General features: G+C 40.5%; 1 protein-coding gene across 1 annotated transcript in view; it reads right to left on the bottom strand.

Annotated features, from left to right (window-relative positions):
* Positions 1 to 18,595, bottom strand: part of cep120 (centrosomal protein 120) — a gene marked incomplete at its 5' end in the record, with an annotated part of 29,890 nt that extends 11,295 nt beyond the window's left edge. The window contains 2 exons of the mRNA XM_030129419.1: positions 14,764 to 14,862; positions 18,473 to 18,595. Of these exons, the coding sequence (XP_029985279.1) occupies positions 14,764 to 14,862; positions 18,473 to 18,595 (222 nt within the window). The remainder of the gene's footprint in view (positions 1 to 14,763; positions 14,863 to 18,472) is intronic.
* Positions 18,596 to 19,533: the final 938 nt, after the last annotated feature.

The raw sequence follows: 19,533 nt of genomic DNA on the forward strand, positions 1-19,533 counted from the left end.
ATGCCTGGCGGATTTCTTTCACATTTTAGTTTGACACACACTTATTAGGAGCATTTGAAGATGACAAAAGAAAAGTGTAAAAATGTCACATACGGTAGAGCTTTAAGGACCTGAAATAAAGGTGTTTAACCCTTTAAGGACCTGAAATAAAGGTGTTTAACCCTTTAAGGACCTGAAATAAAGGTGTTTAACCCTTTAAGGACCTGAAATAAAGGTGTTTAACCCTTTAAGGACCTGAAATAAAGGTGTTTAACCCTTTAAGGACCTGAAATAAAGGTGTTTAACCCTTTAAGGACCTGAAATAAAGGTGTTTAACCCTTTAAGGACCTGAAATAAAGGTGTTTAACCCTTTAAGGACCTGAAATAAAGGTGTTTAACCCTTTAAGGACCTGAAATAAAGGTGTTTAACCCTTTAAGGACGACGGCGTCTCCAGAGACACGTTCCATCCAAACCACAGGAAAAATGAACCCTTTACTGAAACTATGCAAACGTCACCTTCTAGCTGAGATCAGGTTCTTTCTATCGGTCTAGAACACATTGGCTGAGGGGGAGGGGTGGAAGTGGGCAGAGCTTAGAGCAGCAGAGTGCAGTCGGTGAGAGAGACATGGAAGTTGTTTTTTTTTAACTTCATCAGTGTTTTAGCGAAGTTTTAGTGGTAAATTCATACTGTATATAGTAGTGATAATGCTGTTTTAGTGTTCTACTACTGTGACTTTACTGAGTGTTTGTCAAGTTTCACTGTTTTTAAACTTTTTTTCTGTATTTTTCTAGTTTGTATAGTTCATTGATAGCTATATTTTAGCTGTAAATATTATATAAATGTATGTCTATTTATACATATATATATATAAGTATATAAAATTCACAGATGATGGATGTTTGAGCACATATAAAATAGTTGAAAGTTCATTTCTATAATCTCATATAAAGTTTCATTATGAACATTTGCAGTTATAATAAATATGATTTTAAAAATTAGTCTGTTTTTTTCACTTTTTTACTAAAACACACTGTTTTAAGCATATATCAAATATAATAATGATAATCTGTGGACGTGGACCAGGTCTGAGTGGACCAGATCTGAGTGGACCAGGTCTGAGTGGACTACATCCAGGTAAACACAAAATGTGTCTAATTAATGCATTTTGTGCTATTCCGTTTCTGGGCTCACTCTTTGTTCGTTAACAACTAACGCAACACAAAATCCGCTATCCCGTTTCTGGGCTAGTTCATTAAAAGTGAGCGCTCGCCCAGTTCCTCGCTACAGACCTCAGAGGTCCGCGTTAGAAGGAGGATGTATTCTGTAGCTTCATTTCACTTCACTTCTGTCATGTATGTCCTTTGAAATATTATTTACATTTGAAAAAGAAGATTTTTAACACAAGTTTGACAATATCTGTACTGAGATCAGATTTTTCCCATGGACATTTAGCACAGATGAAAACGAGTTCACAGAGTGGGGACTGATCTGAGCACTGACGTTAATTCACTAATGATTTATGGATAAATACAGATTAGTTCAGGACAAAGTGTGTGTGGCTTTGGGATTGGAGATGAACGAATGAATGAATGAATGAATGAACGAATGAACGAATGAATGAATGAGAACCGTATGGGGGCGGATGTGTGTGTGTATCAGGGTGTGTGTGTGTGTGTGTGTGTGGATCAGAGGAACAGAACAGTGTTCAGTTTGTCTGTACAGTCTGTTTGTCCTGTTTACAGTTCTGTTCATAAAGTCACCAGTGCAGAAGAACTGGGCTCATCCTCAGACGCACGATATATATGTGTAAATAATTCAGTTCAGAGTGTGTGTGGATATGTGTGTGTATATGTGTGTGTGTGCATCTATATTCAGATGAGGGTGAGGAGGTCCCTCCAGACAGGTGAGGATAAGGGAGGAGCTCACAGGGCCGTGCTCACAGATATCCCATAATACTTCTTCCTTCTGCCCACAGTGCTGTCAGATCAGATGAGTGGGAACAGCTGGAGTGGAGGAGTTCTTCTGAGTTCAACAGTGAACGCACCTGTTTAGTGCACCCTTGAACGCAAATAGTGAGTGAACGATGGTTTAGCGAACGCAACGAGCGCAGAAAAGGATTTTGCGTTACTTAAGCCTCTGCGTTCGCCGACCCATCGTTCACTCTTTATTTGCGCTGAAGGGCGAGCGAACGGCTGCGTTCACCACTGAACCCAGAAACGAGCCCCTGGTTCTAGACAACATACATGACGTCTGTGTCCTGTGGTGTCAAACAGAACACTCCGTCAGGGGGAGGGTCCAGACGGGCGGGGGCTGATAACCACTGGATGACCCCCACCCCCCTCCCCCTCCCCCCTCCCCTTCCAGAGGTCGACATCTGGGGGAGGACAGCTCTAACACAAACACTTTTCCCACTCACTGGGAGTTTTGGGAGGCGTCGTCCATCTGGGGACGTTCTGGACCAGGTTTTTGGAGACGTGATGGGAAAAAACACATTAAACACAAAAAAAAACTCATTACAGATAAATGAGTGGATTCCACAGCCGCAGAAAAACTAGACCACCAAAAACACCCAACGTCTGTTTTGTGTACGATGCTGACAGCAGGAAGTGGAGGTAACTCTACACCTGAGGGGCTTCATGGGAAGGTTTCCTGCTCCCACCAACGGCCTCGGTAACCCTCGGTAACCCACGGTAACCCACAGTAACCCTCGGTAACCCACGGTAACCCACAGTAACCCACGGTAACCCACAGTAACCCAAAGTAACCCACAGTAACCCACGGTAACCCTCGGTAACCCACGGTAACCCACGGTAACCCAAAGTAGCCCACAGTAACCCACGGTAACCCACAGTAGCCCACGGTAGCCCACGGTAACCCACGGTAGCCCACGGTAACCCACGGTAGCCCACAGTAACCCACGGTAACCCAAAGTAACTCACGGTAACCGACGGTAACCCAAAGTAACTCACAGTAACCCACGGTAACCCACAGTAACCCACGGTAACCCACGGTAACCCACGGTAACCCACGGTAACCCTTAGATCAGACGCGTCAGAGTCAGTCAAGTTCAGGAACCACATTCAAACCAATTTCATCTCAAACCTGCGACAGCGTAGCAGCGCTGCATTGGACAAATAAAAACACACGTCACTATGAGAATAAAGTTGGAGTTTAAAAAAAACAACTCATAATTTAACAAAAATAACGTTGTACATTTATGGGCTTAAAGTTTTAATATTTTGAAAAAAAATTCGTAATAGTCTGATAATTTCGTCAAGTTCGTCACATCTTTTGTGAAATGATAGTTTATAAGTGTAAATATTTTCATGTAATTGAAATTTTTTTCCCTTTTTTTTTTTTTTTTTTTTTTTACACTAAAACAAAGCCAAATATTTGTTGTTGACATTATGTTCTTATTTTCCTGGTTCTGAGCCACTTTAGATGGAACCTGAGCTAACGTGAGTTTGACTAATATTAAAGGTGTCAAATATAGAATATTCATTGTTCACTTTGAGGATCGGGTAAAATATGAAGAAACGTGATGATCAAATATGGACCAAATCTATAAAAATCAGAAAATTACATATTTAGTTTTCATCGTTAGCATTAGACAGATGGGATAGGTTTAATTTCTGAAACCGTTCTGCTTTGGTTTTCAGTGGATTTTATTTGACTCCTGTAAGACGACATCTATAATAATGATAATAACAATAATAATACTACTGTGCTTTTCTGTGTTTTCTACCATTAAAAGACTTTTTTCAGGAGAATTTAAACCAAACTCGTATAAAACCAGTGAACAGAGCATCGACAGTCACTGAAATAACTTTTCCAATCATCCCCAGTGGATGATATCACACATTCAATATGTGTTAAGTGATATAAATACATTGAAAGAATACAGTTTCCTTATGGAAGAATCTAAGAAAAAAACAAAACAACCTCTTGAATCTAATCTTATTCCATGTTTCACAACTTTGGGTTAAATACTAAAAATAAACCGCCCTAAATACAAAACAAAAAACTGTATATGTTAATAAATAAGGTTTTTTTAAATTAATTCTAAGTCATTTATTTCTTGTCTTTCCTGTGACTCTTGTACAAACACTTTCCTTAAATTCAACATGTTTTGCGTCTGTTTCGTCCACTGGTCTGGACCCGTTGGTTAAAGTGTCCAGTTCTTCTTCATCAATCTGCCCCCACCTTCAGACCAAACACAGATAAAACCAAACCAAACTACAAATATGGAATCTGCAGAGGGGTCCTGGAGTCAGAGCGGATCAGACGGGGTTAAACGCCGTCGTATCGGTACCAGCCGTGTTTTCAGACGATAAGGACCAGATAAAGGAGGCGGTGCAGAAGGTTTATCAGGTCTGCTTTAAACAGAATCTGAACCAACAGCAGAAACACCAACACTTTAAACACACCAACAGAGAAACTAACATTGTGAACAGAAAAGAAAGGCTTCATTAAACCGGTGGATCTGAACTGGTCTGGGTTCAGGACCCACGTTCAGGACCCGTCACTGACCAGACCAGACCCACATTTATGAGTTCAACTCCTCGAAAGAATTTAATATAAAGTTAGTGTGTTTTTGAATCGGAGATAATCCAGAATATCCCAGTATGAAAACACAGAAGACAAGTTTAATGATGACCCAAACTGACCAGCAGGGGGCGATGATACAGATGGGAATAAATATTCACTTATTTAACCCTTAGTGGTCTGAGTCTATTTTGTCCGTTTTTCAGTGCTTTTGATTTGGATTTTATATACTATATAAACAAGTGTTTACTATACCCATGTTTGGGATCTGTTTTTCAGCACAACTTCATCTAGATCATCTATTATTTTTTCACTTTAATCTACTATAAAAACAGAAAAGACCAGAAAACAAACAAAGAATTAGAAATCCGATTTGAAAAATGTATTTAATTTATGGCATAAATAACACACAGATGTTTAACAAACCCTTTCAAAGACTTTTAAAGTGAATATTGGTTCCAAATATAAGGTATATGAAATTAAACTTGTAATAAATTCAAACTATACCCAAATATTTGACATAAAAGCAGATCTGTACATAGGTGTTTTCTCTGGTTTTCTCACCCCCCCCCGGTCATCCTGGTTTCCTCATCTAGTTCAGGTGGGGGTCGTCCTCATTCTTACCAGTAATGCTAATGCAGTCTGTGGATTAGAATCCACAGATTCAACCAGTTTTTTCCATTTTGAAAAAGGACAAGAAATGACGTAGATATGGTCAGAAATCTAACCCCCCCCCCACCTCATTTTCATACTTTTACTCATGTTGGTTTGCTCTGGTTTCAAACCGTCATATCTCTGGTTGTATTTGCTCTATTAACATCAAATAAAAAGTGGGACAGTGGTTCAAGTCTGCCCGTTCAAATGTGATTCTCCCCAGTGGTCTGTGTGACCGACTTCAGACACTACTACGTGTTGAAAATGTCATGTGATTCAGTCACGGGGCCATGTCCGTGGACCCTTAAGGGTTAAGAATTAAACCCACTGAGGTTTTTGTCCAATGGAGCTAAACCCAGATCTGACCTGAGTCTAAACATGATCTGAATATAAACTTTTGGTTCTTCTTTTATTCTGTTTGTCTGGTGTTCATTATCATTACAGTGCGTTACCGCCCCCTACTGTTGGGGAGTGTGAAAGGACGGGACGGATCCATCAAATATAGAACACAGGGTTGGTTTATTAACCCTTAAGGCTCCACGGTCACGGCCTCATGACTGAATCACATGACGTTTTCAACACGTCATAGGGTCGAAGTTGGTCACACAGACCACTGGGGAGAATTCCATTTGGAACAGCAGACTTGAAACTCTCTGACACTTATTATTTGGTCTTGATAAAGCAAAGACAACCAGAGATATGATGGTTTAAAACCAGAGCAAACAAACATGAGTAAAAGTATGAAAATGAAGTGGTGGTGGTGTGGGGGGGCATTATATTTCTGACCATATCTACGTCATTTCTTGTCCTTTTTCAAAATGGAAAAAACTGGTTGAATCTGTGGATTCTAACCCACAGACTGCATTAGCATTACAGGTAAGAATGAGGACGACCCCCACCTGAACCAGATGAGGAAACCAGGATGACTGCGGGGGTGAGAAAGCAGTAGAAAACGCCTATGTAAAGATAGTTTTAATTTATTACAATTCTAATTTTCTATACCTAATATTTGGAATCAATATTCACTTTTAAAGTCTTTGAAAAGGTTCGTTAAGCATCTGTGTGTTATTTATGCAATAAATTATATACATTTTTCAAATCGGATTTTATATTATTTGTGTGTTTTTTGTCCTTTTCCGTTTTTATAGCAGGTTAAAGTGAAAAAATAATAGACAGATGAGATAGATGAAGTAGTGCTGAAAAAACAGATCCCAAACATGGGTATAGTAAACATTTGTTCATATAGTATAGTATAGTAGAAGATGAAGAAGAAGACGAAGAAGAAGATGAAGAAGAAGATGAAGCAGACACAGAGGGGTGGATCAGTCCAGATCCAGATCCAGATCCAGAGGAGACTAACAGATTGGTGAAACTTAGTATCTGGTGTGGTGTTCATTTTTTGACAGTATCATTAACTTCCTGTATATAAATGTAATGGTTTAGTCCGATCTGGACCAAAGTCGACTGGTTTGAACGCCTGTAAATCTGGACCAGCAGAACTTTGGGAACCACCGCACAGATGAAACCCTGAAACTGAAGCGGCGTCTTGACTGGGTTCCATCCTTTTAAGGCGCGTGTTTCCACTCGCGTCGCCACTTTAATCTCTGCTGTTGTTTCTGATTTGTTTGCGTTGACGGATCGCGTTGGTGTGGATGAACAGAAGTAAATACATGCGTCGTCGGTTTGGGTTTCTTTCTTCGTGGCCTTTAAAAATGACTGGGTTTACTGGATCTGTCTGTTCACATAAGCATTAGAAAAAACCCAACTCTACTGGTGCGACCTTCGCCTGGGGCTTTAAAAACACCACATTTAGCTCCGGCCTCAACACTTTAATCTCTTTGTCCCAATATTTTTGCTTTGAAAAGACCAACTTAAGCTCCTTGTCCCAATATTTTGGATGTAAAAACACGGCGGTCGACGCTCTGATCAAATACCTCGGACTGGGCCCGGACATTAATTCTCCGCCCGCCTCTCCGGACGCCTCCGCCTCCCGGGTTGAAAAGCACATTATTCCTCGGACAAGAATTTTTATGATCTGACTTGAGCTAAACAGAACGCCATGCGAGGCGCTGAGAGCAGAGAATAAATAGGCCTAGAAAAACCAAACAAGCCCCGGCTTTAAAAACCCACCGAGCGCCAAGACGGACGGTCGTGTAAACACAGGCCTGATATTTTATAAAAAGAGAGAGTGAGACGTCGGAATAGTTAGCGCCTGGTTAGCTTATTGCTCAACACAATCCCAGGGATGATGAATAGGCCGAGGGTGACACTCAGCGCTGAACCCCCTTAGAGCAGCATAAATCACACACTGTTTTCTTTACAATGATGTGGCACTTAGAGGGGGGGGGGGGGGGGGGGGGGGGGACAGGAGGAGTCAAAAGTAACAGCCAGGACGGACAGAGATTAAAACAAGAGGAAGGGGGTGGGGGGTGGGAGGGAGGAAGAATAAGAAGAAAAAGACCAGTAGAAGGAGGATAAGAAAGGATAAAACAGACAGAAACGAGATAAAAGTGACTGAAAGTAAAGGAAGAAATATAAAGTACCAGGGAGAAAGTTGAAGAAACACAAAGAAAAAAGAAAAACAGGTAAAAAAGGACAGTTATGACGTTTAACAGGGAAAAAAGGAAAAAAAAGACAAGTGAGGATAAGAAAGGATAAAAACAGAAGGAACAGGTAAAAAAAAGGATGGAGTTATGACGTTTAACGGAAAGAAAGAAGATAAGGAAAAGAGGAGAAAAAGGTGGATAAAGAGGATAAAATAGAAGAAAAACAGGCGAAAAAAAGGATGGAGTTATGATGTTTAACAGGGGAAAAGAAAAAAAGATGAGTAGATGGAGGATAAGAAAGGATAAAAACCGAGAAATGAGATAAAAGTGACTGAAAATAAAGGAAGAAATAAAAAATATATGAGGGAGAAAGTTTAATAAGCACAAAGAAAAAAGAAAAACAGGTAAAACAAAAAAGGATGGAGTTACGATGTTTAACAAGAAAAGAAGTAGGAAAAGAGAAAAAGGTGGATAAAAGGATGAAATAGAAGAAAAACAGGCAAAAACTAGAAGCACTCGGAGAGCGCAGACCTCCGCCAAGGCTGATCAGTGGCCCCCCCCGTGGGCCCCCCCACCCCCGATCACCACCAAAATTTAATCATTTCTTCCTTATCCCATTTCCAACAAACCCTGAAAATTTCATCCAAATCTGTCCAGAACTTTTTGAGTTATGTTGCACACTAACGGACAGACAAACAGACAAACAAACAAACCCTGGCAAAAACAGAACCTCCTTGGCGGAGGTAATAAAATAGAAGAATAAATAAAATAAATGAGGGAGAAAGTTTAAGAAACACAAAGAAAAAAGAAAAACAGGTAAAAAAGGACAGTTATGACGTTTAACAGGGAAAAAAGGAAAAAAAAGACAAGTGAGGATAAGAAAGGATAAAAACAGAAGGAACAGGTAAAAAAAAGGATGGAGTTATGACGTTTAACGGAAAGAAAGAAGATAAGGAAAAGAGGAGAAAAAGGTGGATAAAGAGGATAAAATAGAAGAAAAACAGGCGAAAAAAAGGATGGAGTTATGATGTTTAACAGGGGAAAAGAAAAAAAGATGAGTAGATGGAGGATAAGAAAGGATAAAAACCGAGAAATGAGATAAAAGTGACTGAAAATAAAGGAAGAAATAAAAAATATATGAGGGAGAAAGTTTAATAAGCACAAAGAAAAAAGAAAAACAGGTAAAACAAAAAAGGATGGAGTTACGATGTTTAACAGGAAAAGAAGTAGGAAAAGAGAAAAAGGTGGATAAAAGGATGAAATAGAAGAAAAACAGGCAAAAACTAGAAGCACTCGGAGAGCGCAGACCTCCGCCAAGGCTGATCAGTGGCCCCCCCCCTGTGGGCCCCCCCACCCCCGATCACCACCAAAATTTAATCATTTCTTCCTTATCCCATTTCCAACAAACCCTGAAAATTTCATCCAAATCTGTCCAGAACTTTTTGAGTTATGTTGCACACTAACGGACAGACAAACAAACAAACAGACAAACAAACAAACCCTGGCAAAAACAGAACCTCCTTGGCGGAGGTAATAAAATAGAAGAATAAATAAAATAAATGAGGGAGAAAGTTTAAGAAACACAAAGAAAAACAGGTAAAAAAAAAAGACAGAGCTATGATGTTTAACAGAAAAAGAAAAAGACGAGTAGAGGATCTTTGACTAGAGTTTTTTCCGTTTTGACAGAGTGTTGGAGGATGACAGATGAAGTGTCTGAAGTTCTGGATAGTGTGGAAGAGGAGGAGACCAGCATGAACAGGTTTCAGACTGCAGACAGAAGGTGAGGACATCTAAGGCCCACATCAGCATCCAACTCATCTTAGCTTGGACCAGGTCTCTCTTTCTCTCTCTCTCTCTCCCTCTCCCTCTCTTTCTCTTTCAAAGTGCGGTAATCAAACATGGTTATCATGATAATTAGAATTAAAACAGTAATACTAACTGTTTGGAATTTTACCGCCGTTTATTGTTATACCAATAATCATTACATCCCTAATTTGAATATGAAAAAAACGACTGATACACAGATTTAAGTCAATAATAGTAACAGATTTTCATTTTTACAGTGAATGAATATCGGCTCCAAATACAGGTTATCGGCCTTCATGACTCCTAATAATTGGTATCGGTCCTGAAAAACCCATATGGGTGGAGCTGTAGTCCAGACCAAGGTTATTATCGTTAACGAAAACTAATGAAATGACCAAACCTAGAATTGAAAAACATTTTTGTTAACTGAAATAAACAAAAACTATAATTTGAAGAAACAAACCGTAACTAACTGAAACTGTATTGTGTGTTTACAAAACTAACTAAAACGGAAAAAAATTATGGATAAAATTCCCTTCGTTTGTCAGATTGATATGAAATTGATTCATTTCACTCCATTAATTTTAGCTGATGACACCGTACAGTACGTCACGGTCCGTCACTTGGTTTAGAGTCGTCTTCTGGTCCGAACTCTACCGGGAAACACGGACACTAAAGCAGCAGAGTCCTGTGATTTATGTGAATACGACGGCAAAGAAGAGAAAAGATGTTGCATGATGTTTCACCTTTTTGTCAGCTGTCTTTCTTGTTACCTGCCTTTGGGACTACAGATGGAAGTTAGCACTGCTGCTACAATCTGGTACATTTACAGCTGCAATTGTTGTAGATGTTCATTAATATGCACCGTTCGTAATAAATAAATAAATATGAAAAAACTAAAACTAAACTAAGCATTTAGAAAAAAACAAAAACTAATAAAAAGTAGCAAACCTGCTGTAAAAACTAATTAAAACTAACTGAATTAGAGGAAAAAAAAAACAGAACTAAACAAAACTAAACTATAATGAACTGGAAAAGCACTCGGAGAGCACAGACCTCCTCCAAGGCAGATCAGCCCCCCCCCCCCCCCCCCCCCCCGATCACCACCAAAATTTAATCATTTGTTCCTTGTGCCAGCCATCAACATTTAATGAAATTTTCATCCAAATCCGTCCATAACTTTTTGAGTTATCTTGCACACAGACAGACAGACAGACAAACCCACGCCTGCAAAAACAGAACCTCCTTGGCGGAGGTAAAAATCTAAAACTATTCGAACCTTGTGTAGTTCAGACTGAGGCTGTGGGGGTGGAGCGGTGCAGGTCCAGCAGATGGAGGTGGATGTGGGCTGTGTTGTGCAGCTGCTTCATGTCAGTAACAGTTATTAGTGTGTGTCACATCAGCTCTGTGTGTGTGTTTACCTTAGACTTAGAGCCACTAAAGCTCCACTTAGCCTCGCCGTGTGTCTGCGGACGCCACCGCAGACGCCGCCGTGGACAGGAAACGGACACGCGAGGACGTGATGTCACCGTGGGGTTTTTAGGGTTAAATCCAGTGGGGTCGGGGTCGGGGTCGGGGTCAGGTCGGGTCACTAACGGACTGATTTGACAGTCGACTTCACCTCTGATAAATATTTAACTGCGGTGTAAAAACACACCTCGCTCTCTTCCCGTTTGCACTCGTCTGGTCGTGTCTGAGCTTAACCTTAAACCTGAACCCAAATGCAAATGAAACCAGAGAAATAAAACACCTGCAGCTCTCTCCTCTGAGTCCAAATCACAAATAAGACTCATTTAGTTCAGTTCACACCCAGAACAAAAGGATCTACAGTCAAATAAGAACAGAATAACCTCCAAAAACATGACAAATCAGCTCACATGTGCTCACAGCTCTTCTGTGTCTGTGTTCATATTAAATCAGTCTCAGTGAATCCAAAGGAACTTTGTGTTGGTAAATGACAGTTGTTCAAATGGACAGGATTTCAGTTCTGTTCAACATGTTGATGCTCATATGAACTATGTTTTCAGCTCCAAAATGAACCATTTCAGCACAATTAATGCTATATTTTCATGTCACAAATGGACAAGTTCTATTTGAACTGAACTGAAAAACAAATCTTCTCTTCTTTTGGATTCCCCAGTTTTTCTTCCCAGATTCTCTCCTCCATATCACATGTTTTATTTGTACAGGTTCAATCTGGAGTATGGTGCTGATCCATCCTGCTTCTGTTCCACCAACACATACATGAAGAATGGCACACAGCACTGTTTACATCAACACTTTTACAATAAGAAGCATTTTTAGACACAAAGAACAATTCTAGATTGTTCTTTCCTCTTTAGTCTGATGCTAAACTATCCAATAAATAATAGTGCTCCTAGTTTTTGCACAGGGATCATTAGTGTAAACGCTGACATGGCTGCAGAGCATCAGTATGATGGGATCCACAACAACCATGTCACATCCGTCCACTGACACATTTAGTGTTTTTGTGTCAGCTGGGATTGTTTTAGATCCACAATACCAACATTTATGAAGAAGAGCACAATTAGCAATAGGAAGTCTAGAAGTTTATTCCTAATAAAGTACTGGGACTGACCAGAGCATCATGGGTAATGTCACGTCCGTCCACCAGCAAAAGTTTTCACATCCACGTGCTATTCCAAATCCAATATTTATGAAAATAGAGCTTCCACTGTCAGAGAATATCAGTAGTCTGTGCACTAATGGATTAGCATTATTTACACACACTTCTCTGACTGTAGGACAACTGTTTTTTTTTTTTTTTTTGGACAAAAGTGGACACTCATTTGACCCCCTAAGGAAATTTTTGCCGAAATACAAACTTTTATCTACGTATGTTTGAGTGAAAAAAGAACATTTACATGATGAAAATATTGACATTTATCAACTATTCTTTAAAAAATGTGAATAACATAAACAACCTGGAATTTAAGAAAAAAAGTGGATTCTGACCAATATTCAGCCTCAGCTACAAAAGTTTTATGAATGTTTTAGAGTGAGAAAAGTAAAATTACATGATGAAAAATGTGAATAAAATGAACCTGAAATTTTTGGAGAAAAATCTGTGTAATTTTACCAATATTCTGCCTCAGTTTATCATTTTTACATGTTCATTCTAACGTACAGATCACAATGAATCTACAAACACACACATTTAATAACAGACTGAATATAGGCCCAGTTCTTGTACTGTATTGTACTGTGCAGTGTGTGTCTAATGTCCTGTCCTGCTGCGACCCATGTCTGCTAAATGAACTGCCCCTGGGGGACAAATAAACTTATCTGAATCTAAATCAATTACACTGATTTATAAGAGGACGTTTCATGTTGTTCATATCAGTTCAAGTTATTCACATTTTATATTCTCATCCCAATATGACCTCAAATAATTCGGAATGGTAAAATAATAACATAATCTAAAAAATAATGTCAAAAATGGACAAAGAAAAATAGAGAGACGTAAACAGAATGAACAGAAATAAACAAAAACATAAAAATTAGCAACGAGAACAAAACAGACAAAAATGAACTAAAATTTGAGAAACAGCTTATTCGGTTTTGTTTTTTTCTAAACAGAACTTATACGGAACGTGTGTTAAATTTCATGTTAAAACATTGTTTTTTTCAGACACAAATGTGCTCAGATGTCTGTTGTAAAGTGTCTTTCCAAATGAAAAAAACACATTTATAAAAAATAAATAAATATACAAATTCAACAAAATCAACAACATGATGAAATGACACTTATTTCTCATAAAATATTTCATGTTGTTCATATTTGTTCAGGTTATTCACCTTTTATTGTTAAAGGATCATTTGTAAACATAAATACTTTCATGGAATTTTCCTTTTTTTTTACATTAAAACATTAAAAGTTTGTAGTTGTCATTATGTATAGGTTATTCTGTTATTTGACTGGTTCTGATCCACTTTAGATCATACTGGTCTGAATGTGGAACCTGAACTAAAGCATTTTAACGGCTTTGATTCTTAATGTCTTCTGTGTCATTTTTGCATTATGTAAATTCATCCCGTGAGTGGGATCGGACCCTTAGAGTCTTTGGTGGGATCGGACCCTTAGAGTCTTTGGTGGGTTCGGACCCTTAGAGTCTTTGGTGGGATCGGACCCTTAGAGTCTTTGGTGGGATCGGACCCTTAGAGTCTTTGGTGGGATCGGACCCTTAGAGTCTTTGGTGGGATCGGACCCTTTGAGTCTTTGGTGGGATCGGACCCTTTGAGTCTTTGGTGGGATCGGACCCTTTGAGTCTTTGGTGGGATCGGACCCTTAGAGTCTTTGATGGGATCGGACCCTTTGAGTCTTTGGTGGGATCGGACCCTTTGAGTCTTTGGTGGGATCGGACCCTTAGAGTCTTTGGTGGGATCGGACCCTTTGAGTCTTTGGTGGGATCGGACCCTTTGAGTCTTTGGTGGGATCGGACCCTTTGAGTCTTTGGTGGGATCGGACCCTTAGAGTCTTTGATGGGATCGGACCCTTTGAGTCTTTGGTGGGATCGGACCCTTAGAGTCTTTGGTGGGATCGGACCCTTAGAGTCTTTGATGGGATCGGACCCTTTGAGTCTTTGGTGGGATCGGACCCTTTGAGTCTTTGGTGGGATCGGACCCTTTGAGTCTTTGGTGGGATCGGACCCTTAGAGTCTTTGATGGGATTGGACCCTTTGATGGGATTGGACTCTTTGGTGGGATTAGACCCTTTGGTGGGATTAGACCCTTTGGTGGGCTGGTTTTGGTCCACAGATTATATGTTTGACACCCCTGTCCTAAACCAACCCCTTCCCCCTATGGTTCTGGATGGTCCGGACCAGTGAGCCCTGTCAGTTTGGTACCTGTTTGAAGCGGGCTAGCTCCTAGTGGGGTTAGACCCTTTGGTGGGATCAGACCCTTTGACTCTTTGGTGGGATTAGACCCTTTGGTGGGATTGGACCCTTTGACTCTTTGGTGGGATCGGATTCTTTAGTGGGGTTAGACCCTTTGGTGGGATTAGACCCTTTGGTGGGACTGGACCCTTGGGTGGAATCAGACTGGTGGGATTGGGCCCTTTGATGGGATTGGACCCTTTGGTGGGATTGGACCTTGTGGTGGGCTGGTTTTGGCCCACGGATTATATGTTTGACACCCCTGTCCTAAACCAACCCCTCCCCCCTATGGTTCTGGACAGTCCAGACCAGTGAACCCAGTTGGTTTGGTACCTGTTTGAAGCGGGCCAGCTCCTTCAGGGCCCGTCCCCACTGCTGTTTATAATGGAGCTTGGACTTGGTGGTGGACTCCAGTTTCCTCTCCAGCTCCACCTGAACAAACATCAGCATCACACCAGTTTATCCACAACAGAAACAACTGGACTCATCAGATGGGTTTACACGACAGGTTTCCACAAAATAAAAGACATAGTTCTACTGTTTCAACCAGGTCCAGTTGCTACTTGTAGGCGTTTCCATTGCAGAGTCCTGTCTGTCCACATGGGTTCATTCTGCTCAAATCCTGACTAGTTCTCTAGACGCTGGTTTAAAGGGCTCATATTTGTCTAAACCCACTTTTCTAAGTCTGGGCTTCATTTCTTTGTGTATTTGGACCCTAATAGTTCAGACAGTTTGAATTTGAACCCTCCAGCTGCTGCTAAACTGTCTTTAGATTCATTTGGATAAAAATCCAGTGGATTTCTACAACCTGTTTGAATTCCTGCTTAATTTGTTCTGTCTCTAACTAGTTATGTCACGATATTTGCGCATATAAGGTCCAGACTTCCGACAAACATTTCTCCGACATTTGCGCATATAAGGTCCAGACTTCCGACAAACATTTCTCCGACATTTGCGCATATAAGGTCCAGACTTCCGACAAACATTTCTCCGACATTTGCGCATATAAGGTCCAGACTTCTGACAAACATTTCTCCGATATTTGCACATTTAAGGTCCAGACTTCAGATGAACATTTTTCCGACATTTGCGCATATAAGGTCCAGACTTCCGACAAACATTTCTCTGATATTTGCACATATAAGGTCCAGACTTCAGATGAACATTTTTCCGACATTTGCGCATATAAGGTCCAGACTTCTGACAAACATTTCTCCAATATTTGCACATTTAAGGTCCAGACTTCCGACAAACATTTCTCTGACATTTGCGCATATAAGGTCCAGACTTCCGACAAACATTTCTCCGACATTTGCGCATATAAGGTCCAGACTTCCGACAAACATTTCTCCGACATTTGCGCATATAAGGTCCAGACTTCCGACAAACATTTCTCCGACATTTGCGCATATAAGGTCCAGACTTCTGACAAACATTTCTCCGATATTTGCACATTTAAGGTCCAGACTTCAGATGAACATTTTTCCGACATTTGCGCATATAAGGTCCAGACTTCCGACAAACATTTCTCTGATATTTGCACATATAAGGTCCAGACTTCAGATGAACATTTTTCCGACATTTGCGCATATAAGGTCCAGACTTCTGACAAACATTTCTCCAATATTTGCACATTTAAGGTCCAGACTTCCGACAAACATTTCTCTGACATTTGCGCATATAAGGTCCAGACTTCCGACAAACATTTCTCCGACATTTGCGCATATAAGGTCCAGACTTCCGACAAACATTTCTCCGACATTTGCGCATATAAGGTCCAGACTTCCGACAAACATTTCTCCGACATTTGCGCATATAAGGTCCAGACTTCCGACAAACATTTCTCCGACATTTGCGCATATAAGGTCCAGACTTCCGACAAACATTTCTCCGACATTTGCGCATATAAGGTCCAGACTTCTGACAAACATTTCTCCGATATTTGCACATTTAAGGTCCAGACTTCAGATGAACATTTTTCCGACATTTGCGCATATAAGGTCCAGACTTCCGACAAACATTTCTCTGATATTTGCACATATAAGGTCCAGACTTCAGATGAACATTTTTCCGACATTTGCGCATATAAGGTCCAGACTTCCGACAAACATTTCTCCAATATTTGCACATTTAAGGTCCAGACTTCCGACAAACATTTCTCTGACATTTGCGCATATAAGGTCCAGACTTCCGATAAACATTTCTCCGACATTTGCACTGAGCCCATTACCTAAAATGTTCAGTTTCTGGTTGAACAGGACAGAGCAGCACAGCAAACAACTTGGAGGGGGCGTGGCCTGAAGTGTCTCATGTGCATTTAAAGGGCCAGCGCTCCAAACCACCTTTCTGGAGTCATTACTCAGAAATAGTGTTGCAGATGGACCAGTGGAGTTGAATGAATGAAGAATTCAGAGCCAAGCAGAGCATTTACAGTTTATGGAGACCACAGGGAAATGAGGGAAAAGGAAGAATTCCATTGAAAAAGACTAATAGGACTGTTTTAAGGCAGATGTTTGTCTCAGTTGGATCCGAACCTCCTGGGTGTGTCCACTGTAGTGTGGGTTCATCTACTGCTACTGCACTGACTGTCCTCAACTACAGAAGAAAGGAACGGAGAACTGGACCAAGGAAAAGTCCACATTTATGGACACGCACCATGGATTTATGAAAACTTCCGGGGGAACCCATGTGCGAGACAAACGTGTAATTTTCTGCTCCGTCTCAATCGGCCTGAAATCATCCCCTGAATATAAAATTTAAACTCACAAACTTACACAGCAGACGAGTGGGGGCAAGTCTCAGAGAAACTCACACAAGAGTTCCAAAAATCAATCGACTGGACAATGAACAACCAAGAAAGTCCAAATGGAAACCTCCAATGATGCAAACGGCGCCGTGCTAACTAGCAAAGAAGTTAGCGAAACCAGAGACGAGTTACTTCGTGAAATCTACTCCATCTCCAAAGACCTTCGCGATTTTAAAAGTGACATACACACAGTCACCTCCGATCTTAAGGACAAACTAAGGAAGGACCTGAGACATGAGATGATAAACGCGAAAACACGAGCTTAACCACAAATTAGAGGAAATGGGAACGACGCTTCAGGGTCAAGGCGGGGCTACTTCGGAGGCAGACGAGCGTATTTCCGAAGCTGCAACAAGCGGCTCCATAACTAAAGAGAATGGGTTTATGGGACAGAGTTGGACATCAGGGATTCACCAACCAGTGGTGGATCCAGACTTTCCCAGTGACCCGGGTACCATTTCCTGAACTGTGTGATGTTCTGGAGCCTCTGGTGTCCCCAGACTGGTCCTGCCTTGGGGGGGGGCAGTTCCTCCACTAAAGCCAGTGTCTATTGGACAGAACCAACTAGAACCACCTGTTCTGAGTACAGGGTCATAGGGGAGACCACTGGACTGAGCAGAACCACCGGGACCGTATGGACAGGACAAAACCACCAGGACCCCATGAACAGGACAAAACCACCAGGACCGCATGAACAGGACAAAACCACCAGGACCGCATGAACAGGACAAAACCACCAGGACCGCATGAACAGGACAAAACCACCAGGACCACATGAACAGGACAAAACCACCAGGACCACATGAACAGGACAAAACCACCAGGACCGCATGAACAGGACAAAACCACCAGGACCACATGAACAGGACAAAACCACCAGGACCACATGGGTCCAAATGCACTACATGGGTTTACAGTACACTTTTACACTGTACTTCTATATTCAAACTTCTCAAAAAACACCTCTTTTGCGACCTTTGGCGGTTTTTGTGACATTTCTTTGTTTCCATTACCAGTTTACTATCGCGCAATTTACATTTTTACACATTTCTGAGGGTCATAGAAACCCAGACGAGATTTATTTTAGTTGTTTTATAATACAAGTAACAGAAGATGTCTTTACTAACAATTCTTTTGCACCTTTTTCAGGAGGAACTTAACTTTCAGAATCTGTCCATTAATGATCATTATTATATGAAATAAAAGGTGAAAACCTGCTGTTTATTGTTTGTTTACCTTCTCCAGGGTGAGCAGGTTGATCTCTGACTGCAGCCTGAACTCTGGTCTGACGTTCTGTTGTTCTCGGTACAGATGGAACTCTTTCTCCAGTTGTTTGTATCGAGTTTCTCCATCTGCGATCTGAAAACAGGAGGTTTTATCGCATTTATTCTGGGTTCTATCCTCATATTTCAGTGTATTTGTGTGTATATTCAGTGTATATTTGTTTTTTCCTCATATTTCAGTGTGTTTGTGTGTATTTTCTGGGTTCTATCCTCATATTTCAGTGTGTTTGTGTGTATTTTCTGGGTTCTATCCTCATATTTCAGTGTGTTTGTGTGTATTTTCTGGGTTTTCCCTCATATTTCAGTATGTTTGTGTGTATTTTCTGGGTTCTATCCTCATATTTCAGTGTGTTTGTGTGTATTTTCTGGGTTCTATCCTCATATTTCAGTGTGTTTGTGTGTATTTTCTGGGTTCTATCCTCATATTTCAGAGTGTTTGTGTGTATTTTCTGGGTTTTTTCCTCATATTTCAGTGTGTTTGTGTGTATTTTCTGGGTTCTATCCTCATATTTCAGTGTGTTTGTGTGTATTTTCTGGGTTCTATCCTCATATTTCAGTGTGTTTGTGTGTATTTTCTGGTTTTTCCTCATATTTCAGTGTGTTTGTGTGTATTTTCTGGGTTCTATCCTCATATTTCAGTGTGTTTGTGTGTATTTTCTGGGTTCTATCCTCATATTTCAGTGTGTTTGTGTGTATTTTCTGGGTTTTTCCTATTATTTCAGTGTGTTTGTGTGTATTTTCTGGGTTCTATCCTCATATTTCAGTGTGTTTGTGTGTATTTTCTGGGTTCTATCCTCATATTTCAGTGTGTTTGTGTGTATTTTCTGGGTTCTATCCTCATATTTCAGTGTGTTTTGTGTGTATTTCTGGGTTCTATCCTCATATTCAGTGTGTTGTGTGTATTTTCTGGGTTCTATCCTCATATTTCAGTGTGTTTGTGTGTATTTTCTGGGTTCTATCCTCATATTTCAGTGTGTTTGTGTGTATTTTCTGGGTTCTATCCTCATATTTCAG

Source organism: Sphaeramia orbicularis, unplaced genomic scaffold, assembly GCF_902148855.1.
Source record: "Sphaeramia orbicularis unplaced genomic scaffold, fSphaOr1.1, whole genome shotgun sequence".
NCBI classification, from domain to species: Eukaryota; Metazoa; Chordata; class Actinopteri; order Kurtiformes; family Apogonidae; genus Sphaeramia; species Sphaeramia orbicularis.